Source organism: Budorcas taxicolor, chromosome 1, assembly GCF_023091745.1.
Source record: "Budorcas taxicolor isolate Tak-1 chromosome 1, Takin1.1, whole genome shotgun sequence".
NCBI classification, from domain to species: domain Eukaryota; kingdom Metazoa; phylum Chordata; class Mammalia; order Artiodactyla; family Bovidae; genus Budorcas; species Budorcas taxicolor.
The window spans coordinates 4,413,961-4,428,884 of NC_068910.1; the positions used below are offsets into that span (position 1 = coordinate 4,413,961).

The 14,924-nt window shown below is 54.1% G+C and overlaps 1 protein-coding gene across 1 annotated transcript in view; it reads left to right on the top strand.

The window, feature by feature from the left end:
- The window catches only part of IFT122 (intraflagellar transport 122), a 65,783-nt gene that overhangs the window by 26,408 nt on the left and 24,451 nt on the right, over nt 1–14,924 (top strand). The window contains exons 13-16 of the mRNA XM_052636854.1: nt 1,122–1,259; nt 3,176–3,340; nt 6,618–6,815; nt 12,460–12,600. Of these exons, the coding sequence (XP_052492814.1) occupies nt 1,122–1,259; nt 3,176–3,340; nt 6,618–6,815; nt 12,460–12,600 (642 nt within the window). The remainder of the gene's footprint in view (nt 1–1,121; nt 1,260–3,175; nt 3,341–6,617; nt 6,816–12,459; nt 12,601–14,924) is intronic.

The following is a 14,924-nucleotide window of genomic DNA, read 5'->3' on the forward strand; positions in this document are numbered from 1 at the left end:
TGGACAGAGGAGCCTGGCAGGCTATAGTCCACAGGGTTGCAAAGAGTTGGACACGACTGAAAGGACTGAGCCCTCTTGGTCCAGTGCTTAGGACTCTGCACTCTCGCTGCTGAGAGCCCGGGTTCAATCCCTGGGAGGGGAACTAAGATCCTATAAGACTCAAGGCCCAAAACAAAAAAAACTGAAGTACTCATTTTTGTATTGCACAAAGCACTTTGTTGAACTCGGCTTGTATATATTTTAATGACTTGAAGCATACATTGATATCCCACAAAATAAAGATCAGTGTCGTTTTGGTAAATGTGTACACACAGAAATTTATGCTCACTTTCAGTTAAACAAACAAAAAAAAATTATGATATCAACTCAAAATAGTAAAGGAAGTTTTACTTCCTGAGAATTTTTTTGACAAAAAAAGATTTGTCAACTTAGAGCTTCCTAGAAGCTGACTAGGTTGATGCCAGGAATGCTTGGGGAGACCGTAAGAGAAGGCCAGCCCAGCCGCTTTCCTGGAAGTAGAGGTGGATTTCGTTTTGCAAAACTAGGCCTGTTGGAATTGATAAAATGGAAGAAATCCTGTAGGAATCACATATGTAAGATACTATTTTAAAAATCTCTCTAAAAATCTCCAATTAAGGCAGGTTAGGGGTGGTGGTTGTTATTTAGTCACCAAGCCACGTCTGCCTCTGTGGCCCCACGGACTGTAGCCCTCCAAGCTCCTCTATCCATGGGACTGTCCAGGCAAGAATGCTGGAGTGGGTGGTTGTGCCCTCCTCCAGGGGATCTTTCGGACCCAGGGATCGAACTCGTGCTGTTGTGTTGCAGCTGGATTCTTTACCATTGAGCCACCTGGGAAGCCCAAGGGTAGGGGTACCACAGGTTATAGATGTCCTTCCGGGTGCGGCCCCTGGCTGTGGCTGCCTGGAGGTCTGTTGAAGATGGAGGCTGAGCCGGGCTCCACGGGAAGGCTTGTGTGAAGCTGCCAGGCACGGGGTCTCGATGGGTTCAGTGGGAACAGAGTGTGGAGGTAGTTTTCACCCTGTAGGGGCAGGCAGACCTCCTTGGGCGCCCAGGCACGGCTGTCCTGCTGGCGATCACCCAGAGCTGCGCTTGTTTTCTAGGAGAGGCGGCTGCAGTGCCTGTCCTTCAGCGGCGTGAAGGAGCGGGAGTGGCAGATGGAGTCTCTCATTCGCTACATTAAGGTGATCGGCGGCCCCCCAGGAAGGGAGGGTCTGCTGGTCGGCCTGAAGAATGGACAGGTGAGTGCGCCCTCCCGTCTCCCATTAGGCCAGTAATCTGCAGGCAGACACAGGCAGCCAGACTAGTGCTGACCCCGAGGTGGGTTCCTGGAGCAAGCAAAGGGCTCCCCCGCCACACCCCCACCCCTCGCCCCACAGGCCCGTTGGAGGGCAGCCCGGGATCCTGTTTTATGTGGCCAGCGTCAAGCCAGAGCCGTGGTGGCTTCCACTCAGCATGCCACGTTCTGGCAGAGTTGGCTCTGCAGCCTCTGGGCTGCCATGGAGGCTTCGTGGATTTAAGGTCACCCAGGAGGTGGGGGACTTGTTGGAGATTCAGTTTCAGTGTCTTCACAGAAAGGGAGATGGAGCTCATTCCTTACATCAGATGCCTGTTAGAACAGTGAATGGGTTAAGGAATGTGTTCTAGCTTGCAACTCAGAGGGTGCTAGTCCTCAGGCTATTACCAGGTGTTTCAAGGAAAATGGGCCCTATGTTCAAATGAAGGTGGAAAATCTAGGTTACAAAAAGTTGAACAGATTTGTGTGTGTGTTCTTTGCTCAAAAGAAGAAAGTTCTAAGTGGGTTACATGGAAATTTGAAAGGGAAAATATAACTGCATAAGCCTGAGAGCCAAGCTGTCTAGCAGATGGCTGTGGCTGAGGCTTGTTAGGCCTTTCCTGGGGCTGAAAGTCATAGGGGATGAGATTAGCAGAGGCTGCAGAGTGTCAGCATCAGTGAAGGAGAGCTGGCTTCTCCTCTCGTCAGCTGTCGCTTCCAGTGCAAGACTGGAGACCTTGGGCTCTGTGGGCAGGTGAACCTGGGGCCGTGGGCATGCTTAGCAGCTCACGAGCTGTGTGACCCTGAGCAAGTCACTTCAATCTCTGAGGCTCAGAGTTTACAAATGAGAGTCCCACATGTTTCACCGGACTGTCAAACACAGTCAGTAACCGGTAGCTGTTTCCATCCTCCTCCCCATCCTCCCCGTCCTCCTCCCCATCCTCCCCGTCCTCTTCACCATCCTCACCATCCTCCCCATCCTCCTCACCAACATCCTCACCATCTTCCCTATCCTCCTCACCATCCTCCCCATCCTCCTCACCATCCTCCCCTTCCTCCCCATGATCCTCACCATCCTCCCCATCCTCCTCACCATCCTCCCCTTCCTCCCCATGATCCTCACCATCCTCGCCATCATCCTGACCATCCACACCATTCTCCTCACCACCTCCCCATCATCCTCACCATTCTCACCATCCTCCTCATCATCCTCACCATCCTCCCCATCATCCTCACCATCCTCCCCATCCTCCTCACCATCCTCCTCTTCCTCCCCATGATCCTCCCCATCCTCCCCATCCTCCTCACCATCCTCCCCTTCCTCCCCATGATCCTCACCATCCTCGCCATCATCCTGACCATCCACACCATTCTCCTCACCACCTCCCCATCATCCTCACCATTCTCACCATCCTCCTCATCCTCCTCACCATCCTCCCCATCCTCCTCACCATCATCCCATCCTCCCCATCCTCCTCCCCATCCTCGCCATCATCACCATCATCCTCTTCTTGCTGTGGTTACACCGGAAGTCTGTCTGTTTACAGGAGCCTTTTCCTGTATGAGTTTGTGACTCAGCTCTCGCTCTATGCTGTCTTCTAATCCTTCATTTTGGGCAATGTTGTTAACCGTCCCCGGTCAAGCAGACCTTCGAGTGAGTCGGTCGTGTCTCGGGGGCTGCCGTTACGTAGGCACCCTCTGATGGGCCACACTTCTGGTCCCCGTGGGAAACCCCCCGCCCTTCCCTCTTCTCTGCACAGAGCCTTTGGTGAAGTTAGTGCTGGTGGTGCTTGTAGAACACATGGGGTTCCAGCAACGTGCCGCTGTTCCAGGGTCTTGTGGCCGTGGTTACTCACGCTTTCCCCTCTGAAATCCTGCCAGATCCTCAAGATCTTCGTGGACAATCTCTTCGCCATTGTTCTGCTGAAGCAGGCCACCGCCGTGCGCTGCCTGGACATGAGTGCCTCCCGCAACAAGTTGGCCGTGGTGGACGAGAACGACATGTGCCTGGTGTACGACATCCACACCAAGGAGCTGCTCTTTCAGGTGACCCCCGGAGTGCTCAGGACAGGGCCCTTGGGTTAGAGACCCTCCCCTCACTTCCCAGCCCCCGCAGGAGGGGCCCTGGGGGAGCAGGGAGGTGCAGAAGCACAGAGTCTGAGAGCCCTGGCCCAGCGTGCCCCTTGCACACGAGCTGCACAAGTTGGCTGAGCCTTGTGGGCTTCGGTTTCCACACTGGGAAGATGGGCAAGTTATACCTTTCTTATAAGATCACTGTGAACAGTAAATGAGTAATAAAAAGTCTCAGTGGGGCCCCTGTGGGCTCTCCGTACGTGGGTTAACGTGAAGATGATTCTTGGGAAAAGTCTGCTTCTCACGGACCAGAGGCCCACCTGTGCCTATGATTGCCCTGAGACACAGTCAGGGAACAGGACCAGTTTTGTCACCTGAAAGGGGAGGGGAGGGGGAACCCTCCCTCTGCCATTTCACAGGGGTGCCCCGGAGCCAGCAGATGTGGAGTGTTTGAGGGGATAGGCACTGCTTCCACAACGCCTAGGCTGGAGGAAGTGTCGCTGGAGAAAAGGGCCCACAGGCCCCGTGCCCACTGCTGGCTGGCTTTCTGCTGGACTGGGCGCTGCGCTTTGCCTCTTGGGGCCTTTGTAAGTGGTCAAGGCCATTTGCCTGAAGCGAGTTCCCCACAGAGCTGAACCCTCCCCTGACTGGCTTCCTCAGCTGCTGCGGCTTTCCCTGTGTGGTGGGCAGAGTGAGGTCCCTTCATCACGGCGCTCTGTCCTCGGCAGTGGCATTAACGCGGCAGAGGAGTGCTGCCTCGGATTGGGAAGGGGATGCCTGGCTATCGCTGGGCTGAAGCGACTCCATAATAGCTACTTGCCCTCATCACTGGGAGCCAGAGTGGTTTCGAGGAAAGAAAGAGCACAGGATTTATCTTCAGACAGACCTGCCTTCACCCCTGCTTTCATCGCTTACTGTGCGATCTCGAGCAAGTCAGTGAACCTCTCTGAGCCTCAGTTGCTCTTTACCTCTAAAATGCAAGTAGCACTTGCCTTCTCCCAGAATTGCTGCAGGGCTAAACAAGGTGCCGAAGAACCTGGCTCAGCGCCTGGCACAAACGAGGGCCCTCGGTGTTGCTTCTCTTCTCCCAAGACTCAGCACCCACGGCCGCAGGTGTCACTGGGTTAGCAGGGCCCCAGTTGTGAGTCTGCAGCTGAGCCTCAACAGGAGTGGAAGAGCCTGTGTTCTTCCCAGCCCCCGCTGAGGGTTCTGCAGGAGGCAGAGGGGAGGTAATTCTCCAAGTTGCCAGGAGACACGGACGTTCCCAGCTATCTTTTTCTCCTCTCTGCTGCCCCGGCCGCCTGCAAACAGAAAACACTTACATTGTTTTTTCCTCATTATGAAAGTAATCCATGTTCATTATCAACGACTCAGCCATTATAACAGGTTCTAGGCAGAAAGGGAGGAACATCTGCTGGTCCCTGGGGCTCCAGAGCTGAGCAGAAAACTTTGAGGAGAAGTGAAGGGCATGGGTGCCTCCTGGGGTGACTGTAGTTTTGTTGTTCAGTTGCTAAGTTATGTCCAACTGTCTGTGATCCCATGGACTACAGCACGCCAGGCTTCCCTGTCCTTCACCACCTCTTGGAATTTGCTCAAACTCAGGTCCTTTGATTCAGTGATGCCATCCAACCATCTCATCCTCTGTCGACCCCTTCTCCTCCTACCCTCAATCTCTCCAGCCTCAGGGTCTTTTTGCAATGAGTTGGCTCTTCGCATCAGGTGGCCAAAGCATTGGAGCTTCAGCTTCAGTCTTTCTAATGAAAAATTTGGGGTTAATTTCCTTTAGTATTGACTAGTAGGATCTCCCTGCTTTCCAAGGGACTCTCAAGAGTCTTCTCCAGCACCACAGTTCTAAAGCATCAATTCTTTGGCTCTCAGCCTTCTTTATGGTCCAACTCTCACATCCATACACGACTACTGGAAAAACCATAGCCTTGACTAGATGGACCTTTCTCGGCAAGGTGCTGTCTCTGCTTTTTAATACACTATCTAGGTTTGTCATAGCTTTTCTTCCAAGGAGCAGTGCCGTTTAATTTCATGGCTGCAGTCACCATTTGCAGTGATTTTGGAGCCCAAGAAAGTAAAATCTCTCACTATTTCCATTGTTTCCCCATCTATTTGCCATGAAGTGATGGGACCAGATGCCATGATCTTAGTTTTTTGAATATTGAGTTTTAAGCCGGCTTTTTCACTCTCCTCTTTCACCTTTATCAGAAGGCTCTTTAGTTCCTCTTCACTTTCTTCCTTTTGAGTGGTATCATCTGTGTATCTGAGGTTGTTGTTATTTGTCTCAGCAGTTTTGATTCCAGCTTGTGCTTCATCCAGCCTGGCCTTTTGTATGATAAACTCTGCATATGAGTTAAATAAGCAGAGTGACAATATAGAGCCTTGATACACTCCTTTCCCAATTATGAACCAGTCTGTTATTCTAAGTCCAGTTCTAACTGTTGCTTCTTGACCTGCATACAGGTTTCTCAGGGGGACAGGTAAGGTGGTCTGGTATTCCTGTCTCTTTAAGAATTGTCTACAGTTTGTTGTGATCCACAGGCTTTAGCGTAGTCCATGAGGCAGAAGTAGATGTTTTTCTGGAATTCCCCTGCTTTTTCTGTGATCCAGCAGATGTTGGCAGTTTGACCTTTGGTTCCTCTGCCTTTTCCAAATCCAGCTCGTACATTTTAAAGTTCTTTGTTCATGTACTGTTGAAACTTAGCTTGAAGGATTTTACATGTGTGGATTGTCAGCACAGAGACAATGTATTATTTTCTACTTTTAAAATAACTCACTGTTCTCTTTCTTATTATAAAAAACAATAGACATTCATGACCAAAAGAAAATTTGAGGCAAACAAAAAAACATAGGAAATAAAAAATTACCCACAATCTCATCTACCCCCAAACAATCAGTGGTAATTGTTTGGGATCTATCCCTTTAAACCTTCTTCCGTGACTAGCTTTGTTTATTCATTCTTTAATAGAACTAGATCCCACTTTGCTGATTTTCCCACTTCCTATGTAATGATTAATCTTTGGGGATAATTTTTCAGAAGTGATGCTTACCTGAAGAATTCCAGCACACACAGTGCAGAGAGGAGCTTGCTCCTCCTCTGTGCTGTCCATTTTGTGTCTGATCCCTTCTTCCCTGACCTTCCCTACAACCCATGTTAGCAGCTTAGTGTGATTCAGGCCTTTGGGAGCCAGTTCCTGGCCGAGTGTAGGAGTGGAGCCATCCCCTCACCGTCCGTTGCCCACAGGAGCCCAACGCCAACAGCGTGGCCTGGAACACCCAGTGTGAGGACATGCTCTGCTTCTCGGGCGGCGGCTACCTCAACATCAAGGCCAGCACCTTCCCTGTGCACCAGCAGAAGCTGCAGGGCTTCGTGGTCGGCTACAATGGCTCCAAGATCTTCTGCCTCCACGTCTTCTCCATGTCGGCCGTGGAGGTGCCACAGGTGATCCGGCACCCTGTCTGCCCCCAGCCAGGGCAGGGCCTAGGATCCCGGGGGCAGCCAGGGAGGGAGTGGAGAGGAGACAGGGTGGAGAGACGGGCGTGGCAGCGATGGTCAGGCGGGAGGCGCTCTGGACCTGAACCTGAGCCCCGTCTCCACCCTTTGCAACCTCTGGGTGTCTTTGGGCAAGCAGCTCAGCCTCCCTGAGCCTCCATGTCTTTTTGATTGCCCTCTCCTGGAAGGGACAGAGAAGGTATGGAAGGTCGCTTGGCAGCAGACAGCGTGTTTCCCTGAGAGCCATGCATACAGCTTGTGAGATCTTAGTTCCCCAGCCAGGGATCGAACCTGGGCCCCGGCAGTGAAAGCGCTGACTCCTAATCACTGCTGTGCTGTACTTGGTTGCTCAGTCATGTCCGACTCTCTGCGACCCTGTGGACTGTAGCCCGCCAGGCTCCTCTGTCCATGGGATTCTCCAGGCCAGAATACTGGAGTGGGTTGATATGCCCTCCTCCAGGGGATCTTCCCAACCCAGGGGATTTAACCCAGGTCTCCCGCATTACAGAAGGATTGTTTACTGTCTGAGCCGCCAGGGAAGCCCGAGAATACTGGAGTGGGTAGCCTAACCCTTCTTCAAGATATCGTCGCAACCCAGGGATTGAACCAGGATCTCCTGCATTGCAAGTGGATCCCTTACCAGCTGAGCCACCAGGGAAACCCTCTAATCACTGGACTTCCAGGGAATTCCCGGGAATCACTCTTTTATTTACTTATTCACTTTTGGCTGTTCTGGGCCTTCACTGCTGCGTGAGCACCTCTCTAGCTGCGGCGAGCAAGGGCTGCTCTCTAACTGAGGCGCGGGGGCTTCTCTTGTTCCAGAACATGGGCTTCTGTGGTTGTGGCTTCCAGGCTCTAGAGCACAAGCTCAGTAGTTGAGGTTCAGAGGCTTAGTTGCTTCTCAGCATCTGGGATCTTCCTGGACCAGGGATTGAACCCATGTCTCCTGTATTGGCAGGCAGATTTTTTACTACTGAGCCACCAGGGACGCCCCCTCCCCAGAGTCATGTTAAATATTGTAGAATGTATGCCCTAGACCATTCCTATATGTATATATAATAGATGCATAGTACACTCTTCTGAGTATATGATTTTATGTAAACATTTTGAAACAAAAGTGCAACCATACTGTAAATACTGTTTGCTCCTGGAGATGAAACCTCAGCTTCACCATATTTTCACTGAATGCGGATTTTAAATAAGAGAGACTTTTCATCACCTCCCCTCACCTCTGTCTTCTAGTTAACCTGATTTTACATGTTTGCAGACCCATCACTTTGTAGGCGTTATTGGCCGTCACCTAGCAATTGGGCTTTTCCACCCAGCAATCTATTGGAAACATGACTCCACATGAGTAAATATGTTTCTCTAGCATTTAGAATACTGAGATGATTGTAGAGTCACATGTAGTCGGAGGAAATCAGACAGAGATCCTTTGTAACCACTTGCCGAGGCGACCTCGCTGGTAGCAGTTTGCAGAACCACAGTACAAAATCTATCACCTGGGTAGCTACGCTGCACCAGCACCTCCAGCCCAAGAGGACCCTAACCACACTGGCTTCCCGCAGCCCCATTGGTTTTTACTTTATAATTTGATTTACTTAATTTTTTTCGTCTGTGCCAGGCCCTTGTCGCCGCTGCGCAGGCTCTTCTCGAGTTGCGGAGAGCAGGGGCCGCTCTCTAGTTGGCAGTGCGTGGGCTTCTCATTCTGGGGGCTCCTCTTGTTGCAGGGCCCGGGCCCAGGCGCCGTGGCTCCCGGGCTCTAGAGCACAGACAGGCTCTAGAGGGGCCTGGCACGTGGGGGTCTTCCCAGGTCAGGGATCGAGCCCGTGTCTCCTGCGTTGGCGGGCGGATTCTTCACCACCGATCCAGCAGGGAAGCCCTGCCCCCTTGTTCTGATGACTGCTTTCTGTCCCGTCACACGATGTCCACAGCACACTCAGCCAGTTGGACAGTCATGCCGTTTACAGCTTCTTTGCTCCTGTAGGTGGTGGGCATCTTCCCAGCCAGGTCTTTGCACCAGTCCCAATATAGCTCTGTGGTATACTTTCCCCAGAGTGAAAATTGCTGGGTCAAAGGTCACGGCCATGTGGAGGATTTGTAGACATGTCTCCAGATCGCCCTTCGCTGGGCTCTGTCAGTCGGTGCCCCCTCCAGACACCCCACCTTCACTCACGCTCTCTGCTTTGGCTCTTTTTTCTTTTGCTGTGCCAGGCGGCATGTGACATCCTAGTCCCACCAGCCAGGGATCAGACTCACACCCCCTGCCCTGGAAACACGGCGTCTCAGCCATTGGGCCACTGGGGAAGTCCCTTGGCTTCTTGTACAGCGCGGGGCTGGGGCCTGCTTCTTGCTCTAAACTGACGAAGACACCCTTGTTACTGACTGCTTCGGGAATGAATAGAGCCTGACACAGAGCAATTATTCAGTACGTGGTAGTGGAATTCAGATCTAAGGAAAAGAAGAAAGCCACAGAAAGGAGGGGAGAGATGGGTGGAATCGGGGCAGAAGGAGGGGCAAGAACCCCTCCCCCCGCAGGACCTTTTCCCCGCAGCCCTCTCTGCTCCCCAGCCCGTGCCCTGGCCCCACAGCCGCTAGAAACGCAGCCTTCCTCCATCGAGCAGACAGGCCGCGCTGAGCGCGAGTTTTCCTCTAGCACTGCTGCCCTGACCTCGAAGATAACAGTTTGTTGCTCCCTGATTGTGGCCGGCCCAGAGGAGCTGGAGGGGCGGCCCTGGGCGCCTCTGCCAAGCCCTGCAGATTCAGGAGCCAGGGCCCCCAGGGCCGCACCAGGGCCGTCCTGCTGACGCAGCAGCTCGGAGCTGCCAGGGGTCAGGAGAGGCAGCCCCAAGACAAAGGCGATTTATCTGTCACCCCTGCCTCCAGCCGGCTTGTGGTTTTGGCCCAGAGGCGAGGGAGAAAGCAGCAGGCCCGCTCTGGGGATTTCTGGTTTCCTTTCGAAATTGACATCATCTTGTGCAAGAACGGGTTCGTCAGGGCTGCCAAGTAGAGCGGCGAGCCCCGGATCGGTCCGGCTCCTTGGGGCGGTGGTGACTTCATGCTTGGAATGCGACAGTGAGACTGCTCAGAGCTCAGAGGGCATTTGTTCGGTTTGAATACTTTTAAAGCTCCTGTTCTCAGATGGCGCCTCCCAGGCCAGCCTGTGTCTTAACTGTGGCTTCCGTGCTCAGTTGGTCATCCATATCCCGTCCCACCCTCATGGGGCTCCACCTGGGGGCCCCTTGAGGGGAGACAACTAGCTTTGAGTTCTGACCCTGCCCCCTAACCAGCCACGGCCTGGAGCAGCCCCTTGCCCTCCGTGCAGTGGAGCTGAATGCGTCCGTCTTTGAGATTTTGTCTGGCCCAATTCCTATTATTCTTCTTCTCGACCTTTAAATAGCAAACACTACAAAACAACTAACTTGGAACAAAGGTGGTCTACCAGAGGAGCTTAGAAAGGAGAGCTCCTCGTTCTCGGGGAGTGTGCGGAGGCTTCTGTGAGGTGATGACACTTCATCTGAGCCCAGAAAGGCTTGGAAAGATGGAGAGGGGCTGCAAATGTGTTCTGTGCTGAGAAGTGCAGCGTGGGAGGGAGCAGGCTCACTTTCTCCCGGCACCTTCCCATTTTCAAAGCACTGGTTGCCAGTGGGCTGGGCAGGACATGGCAACAGAAGCTGATCCGTTCACCCCAAATCCCTCAGCGAGGATGTGGGCTCGCCAGGCCAGGATTCTAGCCCGACCACTCCCGGTTTCACAGCCTGCTGCCCACCTCGGAGGGAGGAGAGCTGGGCGGGGAGGCCGGGTGGAAAAGGTGAGCCTTCAGCAGCAATCTTGCTGTTAGTTTCCTTCAATCTGAAGCTAAAAAACAGGACAGGAAATTTCAAAGATAAAGGCCCTGAATGGAGAAAACAGCACTTCCAGCTCCACATTTGGGAACGATTAGCACAGAAGTTCTGACTGATTGATGTCCCCTGCCCAGGAGGCCCGGGCAGAGGCAGCGCCTCAGCCCCACTTGCTGGCCTTTTGCTGTGGAAACCACCACGGTCCAGTTCACCCTTGTTTTCCTCTGCAGGACACACACACACACACACACACACACACACACACACACACACACACACGAAGCAGAGAGGAGCACAGAACCTGGTCCGCTTGCCCCCGGCCCAGCCCCAGGGCTTCTGCGTTCCACTTCTGGGCCCTTAACAGGTCACTCGAGTCTCAGTCCCTGGGCAGTAGTCGGGGGATCACGACACCTGAGCGCTGAAGAACTGATGCTTTTGAACTGTGGAGAAGACTCTTGACAGTCCCTTGGACAGCAAGGAGATCCAACCAGTCAATCCTAAAGGAAATCAGTCTTGAATATTCATTGGAAGGACTGATGCTGAAGCTCCACTTTGGCCACCTGATGCGAACAGCCGACTCATTGGAAAACAGCCTGAAGCTGGGAAAGACTGAAGGCAGGAGGAGAAGGGGGCAACAGAGGATGAGATGGTTGGATGGCACCACTGATTCAATGGACATGAGTTTGCGCAAGCTCCAGGAGATAGTGAGGGACAGGGAAGCCTGGCGTGCTGTAGTCCATGGAGTCGCAAAGAGTTGGACACGACTGAGTCAACAACACCTACCACCCAGGGCGGTGGGACTCCAAAAGCACTTCGGAAACCTAAAAAGAGAAGTTAAGAGGAACCATTCACAGGTATTAGGGCGAGGCATCCCAGGTGAGGGATGGGAGAAAGGTTCCCAGCGCCAGGGACGAGGAGAGGGCAGCCTTTCTTGGGATCCGCAGGTTTCTTGGCCCTCTCCACAAGAGGCCATCCCATGCCTCTTCCTCTTGGTAACGTCGTTCATTCCTTCAGCAGGATGAACAGGCATTAGGTGGAGACTGAGGGCCTGCCGGGGGAGATCAGTACAACCCCGCTGCCACCCTCGGGTTGTGCAGGCCTTGAGGGGGCAGGCTTATAATTAAAATAGAACCTGAGGTCGGGACAAGGGGCAGACTCCTTCCCTTGAGGGAAGGGAGAAGTGACATTTTAACAGGGCCTGTGAAGTGACTTGAGCTTCCCTGGTGGCTCAGATGGTAAAGAATCTGCCAGCACTGCTGGAGACCCTGGTTGGATCCCTGGATCAGGAAGATCCCCTGGAGAAGGGAATGGCAACCCACTCCAGTATTCTTGACTGGGAAATTCCATGGACAGAGGAGCCTGGTGAGCTACAGTCCATGGGCTCACAGCAGAGCTGGACATGACTGAATGATTAACAAAGTGACTTACGTAACTTTGCAAAGAATGAGGGGGGCAAGGGCACTCCAGGTGAGGGTGACATCTTGTAATGAGGCCCCCCTCTCCCCCCAGCCCTGGAGGCGGGCACAGCCCGTGGGGGTGGCGGGGAGGTGAGTGGAGGCGTGTGCTGTGAACACGATGCTTCAGTGGCTGTGAACGGAGTGGCCGATGGAAGGCCGTCAGCGGGGCCGGGGGAGGCCTGAGCTGGGTGCTGGGGGTCCTTGTGGCCCGGCTCTGTGGGCTCAGGCTTCGTGCACCTGACTCTGTGCATTGCTCTGAGAGCAGTCTTCTCTCCTGCTGCTAAACCCCTCCAGTCTGCCCCGATGTACCAGTACCTGGACAGGAAGATGTTCCGAGAAGCCTACCAGATCGCCTGCCTGGGCGTGACCGACACCGACTGGCGCGAGCTGGCCATGGAGGCCCTGGAAGGACTGGAGTTTGAGACAGCGAAGAAGGTGAGCGCCCGTTCGCGTGAGCCGGGGCGCTTGTCCTCGCGGGCTCCCTAGCAGAGGCCGAAGCCTGCCCTCCTGGGCTCTGGGCTCAGACTGGCTTGTGCTGGGGCCCCAGCTCAGCCACCTTCTGACGGCGAGCCTCAGCCGCTCACAGCCTTGCCGAGGCTGCTCACGCGTAAGAGCTGGGTGACCACAGGGCCGCTTCTCACAGACTTGCAAGGACCTGATGTGTGTAAGGCCCGCCGCACAGAAGGGGCATCCTCTAGAGTCTGCCAGCAGCCTTGTTAGCTCTCATCCGCGCCCAGCGCCCAGCTAAAGCGTGCCCGTCGGCACGCAGTCAGCGGTGGCTTTTATCATCGGTGCGGGCATCTGCCGGTAGTGGGCAGTTTATTACGCAGCTCTGTTCTCGGCGCTCCGCTAGGTCCATTGGACGAAATGGTTGGGTTCTCTGATTCTGACCCAGTGCCGCTCCACACACACCTTCACAGCTGGATTCATGGCCTCTGTTCACGGCGGTGCTGCCTGGCTGAGTCTGTTAAAACTCCAGAAATGCTTGAAGACATTTGCCCCCTTATCACACGGTAGGAAAAGTCCAGCCACATCTCTGAGATGGGTTTTCATCTGGAACCTCAGGCGGGGGAATGAGTGGCTTCCAATCATGTCTCCCCCGCTTCCCTCTCCCCTTTTTGTTCCCACAGTTCGTGGACCAGATCCTCAGTTAGCCCGTACCCCCAGCTGGTGGGCAGGGGGCTGCAGAAGGGGGTGGTATCCGCCCTGTGCTAGGCTGAGGCTGCTGCGCCTGGAAAGAGAGTGGACGGAGACTGGGCCGGGACTGGGCAGGCTGGCTGGGTGCTGCGGTGCCCTCACGGGCTGGCTGGGGACTGGGCAGCCTGGCTGGGCACAGTTGTGCCCGCACGGGCTGGCAGACCCCAGGGAGCCTCGTCCTCCCACTCCGTCAGCAGGGACGGGAGGAACACCCACCAGCTGACATGCCTGCATGACCTGGTGTCCTTAGGCTTCACCCCCGCATTGTAGAAGGGGTTCTAAAACTGCCAGTGGTTGGCCAAACGCTGGCTGTGATTAAAACAAGTAAGATTATCATGATGTAGTAATTATCTGTATCGGTCTTAGATCTAGGAAGTGTCTGAAAAGTGGTAACAGAGGAGGGAGGGCTGTTGCGGATTCTTGAGAACTCAGAGGGGAAAGAAGGCAAGTCCGTGGAGGGGTTTCCACCACCACCACATACCCCCCGCCCCCTGCCGCCCCCTAGAAATGCCAGGAGGGGTGAAGGGTGACACAGGGGTCCTAGATGGTGTTTTGTTTGTTTTTAGCCTGGATTGCAGTGAGAAGTCTTTCAGAGATCGTCAGTTCCTTATGCCCAGGAACTAGGCATCAGTTTCTTCCCAGACTCAGCCAACACTGCCTAGCACAATTGTTGTCGTCCAGTCGCTCAGTCGTGTCCGACTCTTTGCGACCCCATGGAATGTAGCCTGCCAGGTTCCTCTGTCTGTGGAATTCTCCAGGCAAGAATACTGGAGTGGGCTGCCATTTTCTTCTCCAAGGGATCTTCCTGACCCAAGGATCGAAGCCCCTTGAACCCGCATCGGCAGGTGGGTTTTTTACCCCTGAGCCACGTGGGAAGCCCACTTAGCACGGTACCTCAGACCGTTAGGAGTGCAGCAGATATGATTGGACAAAAACTAACCTGAAATTCCTCCCCCCACCATCCTGTATCCCCCAAACCCTCCCTGAGAATAGAGGTTATTTATCGTGTGAAGCCCACAGAATTTTAACCGTAGACTAGAACTTGATCATTTTAGCCAGATTCCGAACCGCCTGGCTGCGATTTGCTGCTTTGCAAAGTCTCCCAGGCACCGGAGGGCACAGGGTAGGTCCCTGTGATAGGCCAGCGCCTCCACTAGGTGGCGCAGGAGAGCTGCCTTGCCTGCCACACGGCGGCCTGAGCAGAACTCCGTTCCCACACCTCCCCCTGCTTGAGGTTATCCTGGGGCCTTGTGACTCTGACCGCTCCGACCAGGGCACCCCTGACTCTGCAGGATGTGTCAGGGATGAAAGAACTCGGAGACAGGTTTCTCACGGTGGCAAGTCCTGGAATCCTAGCCAAGCAGACCTAGAAGGCCCACAGACGGGACCTGCTACCTTGCCCCCGTCTGGAGAAAGCTGTTGGCAGCCTGGAGGTGGAGCCAGGGCAGGTTCAGCGGCCCCAGCCAGGACTGAGACCCCGAAGGCTCCTTCTTTCTTCTCTGCCTCTCGGCCAGACGTCCCCGTCACGTTGCTTCCAGGAAGCCCGGTCTCGAAGGTGGCTT